The sequence below is a fragment of the Camellia sinensis genome, chromosome 3 (assembly GCF_055761805.1).
Source record: "Camellia sinensis isolate YWXY chromosome 3, ASM5576180v1, whole genome shotgun sequence".
Lineage (NCBI taxonomy): Eukaryota > Viridiplantae > Streptophyta > Magnoliopsida > Ericales > Theaceae > Camellia > Camellia sinensis.
The window spans coordinates 17,286,021-17,296,558 of NC_138963.1; the positions used below are offsets into that span (position 1 = coordinate 17,286,021).

General features: G+C 36.1%; 1 protein-coding gene across 1 annotated transcript; it reads right to left on the bottom strand.

Annotated features, from left to right (window-relative positions):
* Window positions 1–2,185: 2,185 nt before the first annotated feature.
* Window positions 2,186–5,323, bottom strand: LOC114272885 (putative receptor protein kinase ZmPK1). Its single transcript, XM_028214604.2, has one exon. The coding sequence runs from the start codon at window positions 4,902–4,904 to the stop codon at window positions 2,523–2,525; it is 2,382 nt and encodes a 793-aa protein (XP_028070405.2). The 5' UTR covers window positions 4,905–5,323; the 3' UTR covers window positions 2,186–2,522.
* Window positions 5,324–10,538: the final 5,215 nt, after the last annotated feature.

The window sequence follows — 10,538 nt, forward strand, 5'->3', positions numbered from 1 at the left end:
GGGATGGAAGAGACATCGACAACCAGATAGAACCAGATCGACAGAGAGGGAGAGAGACAACAGAAACATACCTGCGATGGTGATGATCGCCGATTTGCAGTGGTGCTGGTGGCGAGCGCCGATGGCTTGCGATGGTGATGATCGCCGGTGGTGAGCGACGGGTTTGGTATGGACGGGTTTGGTATGTTGATGTCGGTGTGTGAGAGTGAGACAAAAGAGAACAAAAGACTCTGTGTGTAATATATATGTACTGGGCACGAAAATTACTTATTTTCCCTCTAAAAAAAAATTCAAACATTTCGCGACTAAACGACAATTTGTCGCCAAAATGCATGTTTGGCGACAAAAAATTGGTCGCCTAAAGATGCCTTTTTGGCTACTAAATTCAAAAATTCGTCGGCAATACTGAATATACAACGACTAACCTAGGTTTGGTCGTCAAAAAGTAATCACAAAAATGCCCTTTTTTAGGCGACAAAACTGTTTAGTTGCCAAATTAAACCATACGGCGACAAAATGAAATATTGGTAGCCTAAACTAGTAACAAACAGCGAGTAAAGGGAAATTTGGGCGCCAATGATACTATATAGCGACTAAAATACTTTAGTAGCTAAAAGGTTTCAATCAATGCCGACTGAAGCTGATATTTAGTCGATGAATGTGGTGTGTCGCCAATTTTAGTCGCCAAACATGCATTTTCTTGTAGTGTAAAGTTTTGATGCCGTTCAACAATTAATGATGATAATATCTTATACAATATTATTAATTGATAAATAAATTACAATATAATCTACAATATGGCACCATGGTTGCCCAAACAAAGCCTAAATATGTGATAGTTATAATAGTACCTTTTCATGGTTGTGTAATTCCTGCAGTCATAGGAATAGACCTTATAGTCTAGGTACCATTGTCATTTATAGAGTCCTCTACTTTATATTGATTAAGGAATTGGAAATTAGGTATGACATTACCCTCTCCAGGGTAGAATTTTTACTAAGATGCATTGAATGTTAAAATTACATATAGATATGGGACGATTTTATTTACACATCACTGATTTACTCAATACTCACCATCTTTTAATTTTTTTTAATTACAATTTTATCCCTGAGTTAAATTACTTTTTTACGCAAAATAAACTCTAACTTTTTCAAGCATAGTGGCACCATCACCAGCTACCGTACTTATTGCCTACCTCTTACTCCAGCGACACCATCTCTCCAACCCTTGACTTTGTTGTCCGCCACCTTCTCAGCTACCGACTTCGCTGACTTCCGCCTCACTAATCCTCATCATGGCTCATCTTCTTTCTTTTTCTTCGTGTCTCTCTATCTCTCTCTTCTCCTTCTCCTTCTCCTTAGCTACCGCTGCAACTCGGTGGTGAGTTGAGAGAGAGATATCTAGGGTTTGGGTTTCTAGATCTATGGTTTGAACGAACGAACGAAGAAGAAGAAGAAAAAGAGGAAGATAGGGATGCGGGAGGGTGGAGGACGAGGTACGACGGAGTTGAGGGAAGTGTGACAGAGTTGGGAAAAAGGGTTAGTAGGTGGTGGCTGAGGTAACGAGGACTAGAGAGGGTCAATGAGGTTGGCATGGGGGGAGAAAGGCCATGGAGGAGTGGACGACCAGATATTAAGGGATGGCCATTGGTTGCTAGCGGTCGGTGGTGGAAGTATTTAGGGTTAGGGTTTTGTTAGAGAAGATAGGAGTACTTTGGTATTATTTGAAAAATGATGGTGTGTATTGAGAGAGAATGAAAGAATCTAAATTGAGTGTGGTGTGAACTAAGAAAATAATATGAATTAAAAGAATTTATGGTGTACAAATAGAATTACCGTTAGATATGATTGTTATTGTGGTTTAGCTAAAGCCAACCTATTTTGTAAAAGGGTAAAAAACAAACTAGCTCATTGGAAACTTTGGAAACAACATTTTTCATTTTCAAAATCAAATGTAAAACATTTTTATTTTTATATTTATTTTCAAACACATGAAACTCAACCTCTTTGGTTGAATTGTGTACAAAATTTAAAATAATAAAAAACTTAAAACATAGACTCAAAACCGAATATATTTACATATCAACTATTTAATTGGACTATTGATGTAACAATAATAGCAAAAGCGACTAGATATCTTTTTGACAAATGAGAAAATCCTAAATTCATTTACATGGAGAAAATAAGAAATAGGTAATTCTTATTAAAAATTGAATTTTTTAATAGAGACTTACAACCAGCCCTATTTATAATTGAATAATCCTATTCCAAATCCAAATAGAAAACGAAATAATAAAGAAAAAAATTAAAATTTACCCAAAAATATATTTTGAGTTAGAATTCTATAACGTTCTAAAGTATGCCCCAAAAAAGCGGCATCAAAATCAGATTATCACAGCAACAACAGCAACAAAGGAAAAACAAAAAAAACAAAAGTAGCATAGGCACAAATTTGAAAGTCTAAAGGATGAAATTTGGCCAAAGTTGACTTCATCAGTTGTTGTGTCCGTGTGTCCGGCATCAAATGTAGTCTTTTGATTCATCGTCTTGACACTCTACTAGAATTTGAAGTACCGAAGCCATTGTTGGTCGCTTGTTTCTATCTTCCTCAATGCAGGAAACACCGATTTCAACCAGTGTTGCCGCTTGGTTCCTGCTAAACTGCCCTCCCAATCTTGGATCCACTATCTCCGCTAGCCAGGACTCCTCTCCACATTGATTTTTCCTCGTCACTATCCTCACAAACCTTGTAAGCTCTGCTTCCGCCTCCTCACCATCCACCACCACCCAATTTGAAAGTCTAATTCCCCTAACCATCTCTAAAATCACCACTCCATAGCTGTACACATCCACTTTTGCAGTGATGGGTAGGTTCATAGCCCACTCAGGAGCCAAATACCCTTTCGTTCCTCGAATACAAGAAAATTCTGAGTCACTACCGCCTCTCTGAGACAGCTTTGCCAGCCCAAAATCCGCAACTTTTGGTTCAAAGTCACCGTCCAGAAGTATATTTTCAGGCTTTACATCGCAATGGATAACCCATTCTAGACACTCATCGTGAAGGTAGGCCAAAGCCTTGGCTGTCCCTATTGCAACTTTAAACCTCTCTTTCCAACCAAGAAAGTTGTTAGAGAACAAGTGCTTGTCAAGTGAACTGTTTACTACATACTCATAGACCAAGAGTCTGTGCCTTTTTTCTGAACAGAATCCCCACATTCTCACTAGATTCATGTGGTTGATTTTCCCTATCGTGCTCACTTCTGCCCAAAACTCTTTTTCCCCTTGAAATGCATCTCCCAATCTCTTCACCGCCACCAACCTTTCATCAGCCAAAACACCTTTATAAACAGCCCCCGAGCCACCTCTTCCCAGCTCTTCCTTGAATTTCTTTGTTGCTTTCTTGAGTTCGGCATAGCTAAATCTTCTGAATCGACTCGATATCATGCGATACCCATCTTCAAGTGTGTCTGGCAAATCATGTCTCATGAAAAAAACCCAACCCGTTACAACAATGAGGATTTCGATCGCACCAATGGCTGAAGCAAAGGCGTACAAATAAACCCATTTGACCGATGTAAAACTCACTACAACTTCAGCATCAGTGGATCTACATACGAGTTTGGAGCTATTATATATTGTTTGTTCTGATTCTCCCGATGCTTCCACATTCATGGGCAGTTTCAAGTAAATCTTGCCACGGAAACTTGGAGACTGGTAGCCGCTGAAAAGGGCACTTTTTGTGAGACATACCCCCTGCCCGTTCAGCCTATAGCTAAACGCTTCGCAATGGCAATCGTCCAAGCAGAGTTTCCTGCAATCTCGAATTGAAATTGATGGGCTATAATTAAGATCAAACCCATAATAATCTGTAAATGGAAGCTCCACAAATTTCATCTGCTGAGAATTTGAACAAGACAAATTGAACTTAGGCTTGCAACCTTGATTCCAATCACTTGGATCACTGACTTCATAACCAGGAGGGCATGAACACTTTGGCTCCGGGGCATAAACACAAACACCATTCCTACCACATAAACCATGCACATTACAAGGTTGTGTAAGAGCCTCCCATGAAACTACCCACAGTCCTGTCAAATTATTAAAGCTATAAAGCCTCAAATTGCCATCATAATCCATAGTAAGCCTCCTTTTGACCCCAAAACCCATATCAGAAGCACTAAATTGCAACCTATCACTTGACAAAAACACACCCATATCATCCAAAACAGCAATTCTACTACTGTTATAGTTTGTTCTTCCAAGTTGGTAGAGATTCAAATCAGGATTAGGCCAATACAAGCTCGATGTCTCGGGCCCATCATAGATCAATCTCAACACATTATCATTATCAAAATACAAACTGAAATACCCAGAAGCAAAACTTCCATTTCTCAACCCAGATATCAATTTCATGTTCTTGGTAAATGTTTGAAAAGGCAAAAGAGTATCAGTAGGAAAATCAAAGCTTTGCCAGAGAATGTTACCATTTGAGTTCTTCAAAACAAGGTTGCCTGTCTCAAGAAGCTCTGCTCTATCAACATCAGTAGAGCTGGTATTGGTCTGCCAAGCCATCAAGCCATCGACATCGGTCAGGACCATAGCTCCATCTCGCCGGAGAGAGAGGCTGGAGCCGAGGCCGTTGACGGGTTTGTCTCGGTTAGCCATCCAAACAACTGTTTTGGATGATTGTGTGAACCAAATTCCAAAACCAAAGGCATTGGTACCAACGCTATAGAACCCACAAGTGAACGAATTGTCTGGTGAGGTAATGACATCTGAACCACCCTCAACAGACAGAGAAGACCCTCTTTTCAAATGGTTCAAAGTCTTTGAATTTGTGTGTGGAATCAAGAAAGAGATTGTGAGAAACAAGAAAATGATTGAACCAGTTGGGTTTTTCATGGTTGAAGAACTTGGCTTTGGTTGAGCAATATGTACATATGGATTAAACGCAGCTAAATTTCTCAACCATGTTAAGAGCTTTTTTGTCTGCAGATTTTTTTTGCTTCTTATAGAAACTTGTTTGTGGATTTGATGTAGAAGTTTTAACAGATTGATATACCTCTGTCATTGTCAACACGCTTAATAGTTCTTTTCTTTCAGGTTTCGCACGAGTTCACTAATTAATTGACCGATAATTTTGGTAAGAACAAAAAAAAAAACATTAAAAAAAAAAAAAAAAAAATTGTGGGAATGGCAAACTTGGTTACTTGTGTAGTTGGTTAATTAAGTGAGAAATAGTAACAAATGATAAGAGATAGTGAAAAAGTATTCTCATCAGACCTATATTTTGTACCAAAAGTGATGAGGTGTAGTGAGAAATCACATTTTTTCTTTTTTTTATTCATCTAAATATAATAATAAAAAATTATAAATATTTCTTTTATTTTTTAGCCTAAGTGAGAAATTACAATTATTTTTTTTTTTCACCTCACCTCATGATTTAAATAAATTCCATCATATCCTATCTTAAAATACTCATAATTATTGTATCATATTTTAAGATTATTGTACTTAAAGATTTTTACATTATTCAATGAAAGTTTTCATGCAGAAGAATATACAGAGATTTGTAGATGGTACAGATTATTCAGCTGCTTGTAAGTTATTATTTTTTGTTTGAGAATATACGTTAAAAGTGTTTTAAAAATTAAAGTATTTTTAGCTCTCATGTTTTAATTAACTTTCAACTTAAAAGAAATTATATAATTAAATCAGATAAAAAAAAATTATACTAATTATTAGGATAAATTACACTCTTGAAGTTTGAAAAAAATATATAAAATTTCACAAGTTTGACATAATTATATTAAATTCCTTAAAGTTTTAATTTATATAACATTTAATTCTATTTTCATTATAAATTTGTTAGTAATATGAATGAAAAAATAATGTTATCATCTATCTTACATTAAAACATATATTTTGCTGGTGTATATTTGTTTTTTCATATCATCTATATTATTTTTATCTCTTTAATTATTATTTTTTTCGGTAATGGTCTCTTTAACTTTATTAAAAAGAATATCAGTATAATTATATTCTATTTTTTTAAATCTCAAAAAAGGATAGTGTGATTTACTCTAATATTTAATTTGATTATTGTAGATATTTTTCTAAGGTCCAGACTGGACCGTGCTGTTGGGCCCGTGGGGATCCACCACGGGTCCCGTTTTGATAATCTGAACCGTTGAATATGTAGAACTCATCGAGTATTATATGCCTGTTAAAAATCACGTTGATCGGATATCGATAACTATGTGATCAAAACAGTCCGGGATCGAACTGGACCGTGCTGTTGGGCCCGTGAGGACCCACCACAGGTCCCGTTTTGATAATTTGAACCGTTAGATGTGTAGAACTCGTCGAGTATTATATGTCTGTTAAAAATCACGTTGATCGGATATCGATAGCTATATGATCAAATCAGTTTCGTATTAAAAAAATTGGACAGTGAACAAATTAACGGTTGACAAAAAACTGTTTTGATCTCATAGCCATCGATATCCGATCAACGTGATTTTTTACAGGCATATAGTACTCGACGATTTTTACACATTGAAGGTATGGCTTCTATCCAGTCAGGGATCAAACTGGACCGTGCTGTTGGGCCCATGGAGGCCCACCACGGGTCCCGTTTTGATAATCTGAACTGTGAATATGTAGAACTCGTCAAGTACTATATGCCTCTTAAAAATCACATTGATCGGATATCGATAGCTATATGATTAAATCAGTTTCGTATTAAAAAAATTAGACGGTGAACAAATTAATGGTTGACAAAAAACTGTTTTGATCACATAGCTATCGATATCCGATCAACGTGATTTTTTATAATTATATAGTACTCGACGATTTGTACACATTAACGGTTCGGATTATTAAAACGGGACCCGTGGTGGGCCTCCACAGACCCAACAACACAGTCCAATCCGATCCCAGACTGGACAGTAGCCATACCCTTTTTCTAATGTGTATCTATTATTTCTTCTCGAAGAATGGGAGAAGTGGTCTACCAAGGTCCAAGACAAGCAACGTGTGTTTGTTATTCTAGGAAAACTAGTGAATGTTTTGAAGATTAAGGCTTCGTTTGGGAACAGGTTATTTTAGTAATTTTTTGACTTTTTACGAAAAGATGTGCAGAAAAGTAGAGAGGTGATGTGACTAGTTTTAGTTGACTTTTTAGCTTTTTGGCTAAAATAGTCAGTCTCCAAATGAGGCCTAAGATGGCTTTACTTGGACTCCTAACTGTTGACGGAAATGTGATGACTGTTGCCTTACAGACGTCTCTATTGCACAGTTATATAGACTCATTTCGAGACTTATTGTGATGATTCGAATTTTTTATTTTTTGGAGTACGTCAAGTAAATCATACTTGTAAAATATAAAGTTGATCGGATATTGTTAATTATTTCATCGAATTACATCTATATCTAAAAAATAGAAGGCAAATGTCATTAGAGTTATAAAATTGAATAAAAATGTGAGTGTATGAAAAGATTATAACGATACACAATTAATTTGATATTATGAAAGTATAATCTACTCTTTATATTTTAAAAAATGAATGACTCAAATTATTAAAAGCATCTCTGAAATTAGTTCATGTGACCACACAACAGTGGCTTCGGGCAAAAAAGTCATCCATTTGACACTTCTTCTCTGACTCCAAATACCTTACACATTTGTAATATGTTTTTCAAGATATGAAAGTCAAGTTAAAATTCTCCACACAAATCACCATATAGACCCTATTCCATTTGATTAGTTATTTGGTGCAATTTATAGAACCTATTTACAGACTATTTTTAAATTTTAAGTATAATTTATAAAATCTATTTATAGTTAATTTTTAAATTTTAAGTATTTGTGTTTAGGTGTTTGATATAATTTCTGTTAATTAATAAGATATAAAAAAAAATTAAAAAAAAATATGTACCAAACAAACCTATATCTCTTGCATGATTTTTTAGGATAAACGAGAAAGTTTGGTGGATTGGGAAGACTCGTTCAGCATATAATAGATAGAAGTCAACAAAGGGTGTCTTGCTTTGTGATAATCCTAAATGAGAAGTTTGGTGGATTGGGAAGACTTGCTTAATGTTGAGCATTCAATTACAAGATAGAAGTCAACACAGGGTGTCTTGCTTTTATGATAATCCATAATGGGACCATGCTTGTGATAATGTCACCATCAAAAAAAATTGAAAGTTTGTTTTAATCATAGACCAACGACATAACCCAATGAAAATTTGAAGCCGCCTCACATAAAAACCTCAAAGAAAAATCAAAGGTCCTTTCAGATTGTTGGTGGGTTGTGATCTTTTGCTCCCAGTCGAAATTTCCAAAACAAATGAGATAATTTTTTGATCAAAATATTTTTATTTTTTCTTTAAAGTTTTTCTTATATGAGGTGTGAAAATTTTAATGAAAAATCAGATCAAATATTCATTTGAATATGAAATTGTAAATAAGAACGCTATTGTATGCACATGTGGGTATATGCGTATGAGTTATGTAAGGTTCGTTTGGTTTATTTTTAGAATTATGATTTGAATGTGAAGTTATGTTTGAGCGTGGAGTTTTCAAATCATTTTTTGAAAATAGAAAATTTGTTTGGTTCTGAATTTTGAAAATAATTTTGAGATGTTTAGAATTTTTTTATTTTTTATTTTTTGATTGATTGATGTGAGAGAATGTGAGAAAAGAAAAGAAAGATGAGAAAGAAAAATTAATTAATTAATTAATTAATAATAACCAAAAAAAAGACAAAAGAGAAATTTTATAAGTAATTTAAAAATATATTTGATTAATATCTTTCATATACTTTATGATTTAAAAACAAAATTAAGTTTTAAAAATAAACCAAACCCTACCGTAGTGTTTTGATGATCCAATTTACACTCAATGTGGATGCTTAGGTGGCAGTGATGTGCTTAGGTGCAGTGATGTGATGTGCTCTGGTGCTCACATGGCGTCGACGATGTGATGATGAGGCATGATACAAGAGCACAGTCAGCGTCACGGGATATAGCCGTCGACAAACGACTATCCAATCAATGAAATCATAGCCATTGATCGAGTAAATGCATGATTGGATGGATAAGATCACACTCAATCACAATAACTAAAAAAATAAAAAAATAAAAAAAAAATAAAAAAATCTAGGCAGTACCCCCAACCAGCTCATATGAGAATTTTAGAGTTCAAAGATTTTTTAGCTCTTTTAGGAGTAGGCTACATATATATCTTATAAAATAAATAAATATTTAAATTTAAAAGCCAGGTTCAACAACTCAACTTTTTATTAAGATGTATTTTTTCGTTATATATCCACTGCAACAAAACCTCAAAAGAAAGCACACTGTAATGTGAGGAGGAAATTAAAAAAAAATGCACATTTTTACCCATCTGTAAATTACAGAAATGAGAATGGTTAACATATATACTAACATCATCATCTACACCCCAGAGTCAATCAAAAGAATAGCTGTACAAACTGTGGGGATATATTTTCTGAGTACCAACATGTGGTAAGGTGATGCCGACGTGTCAGCCGAGGTGCCACGTGTCCTGGTCGTGACGCCGAGGTGATCTCAGCAGGGCCGAGGTTATTTCCGAAGATATCGGAATCCGAGATAAGTGGATAAAGGACAAGAGTCCTAGAATGAAAAGGGAACTCAACTTGGATATGGACAAGAGTCCTAGATTGCGAGAAGACTTCAGTTTGGGTAAAGATTTAGAGAGTTTATCCTAATCCCACTAGGAGTCCCAGATTAGCAGTAATCCTAAGTCCATTAGGACCAGGCTCCTATTGGGACTAGGATTGTGTTGGCTATAAAAGAGAGGCACCCCATGGGTCTAAGGTATGCTTTTGATACTCAAGCTTGTGAGTTTAGTACTTGATTTATCTTTGAAAGATATACTGACTTGATCGTCGGAGTGCCCCCGGGTGGTCGAAACCACCGCGGGATTTTTATATTTTTGTTGCAGGTCAGTCAGGTGCCATCTATTCTGCCAGTGCTCTCCAGCTGGTTACTAAGCGGGCAGTGTGGTCGGAAAATCACCCACACAATTTGGCGCCGTCTGTGGGAAAGAAAGAAGAATAGATGGCTAATGACGGACAAAAGGATCAGATTAGAGACAACGCTCCTGCTGGGAGTGGGAGACCTATCGATCTCGACGTTGAAGGGGACAATAGCAACACAGACACTCATGACTAGAGTCACGGAGTGAAAGAAGCCGACCAGGAAGGTGACGCACGAAAGACAACCAATCGAAGCAACGAAGATGACCTCCAGGTATGGAAGGATAGATACCTGCAGAGGAACGAAGACCCTTCCAGAATGGATGCAAAGACAGGGGGCATGAGCGCTCCCAAGAAGATAACATTCAAGTATAGAAGAGCTCAACTTGAGTGAGCAAATCCCGGATCCCAGATCCCAGAAGACATGATCTCGGCCTAGATGAGTAGGTCCGAGAAAAGAAGAGCTCAACCTGAGTGAGTAGATCTAAGATTCCAGAAGATAAGATCT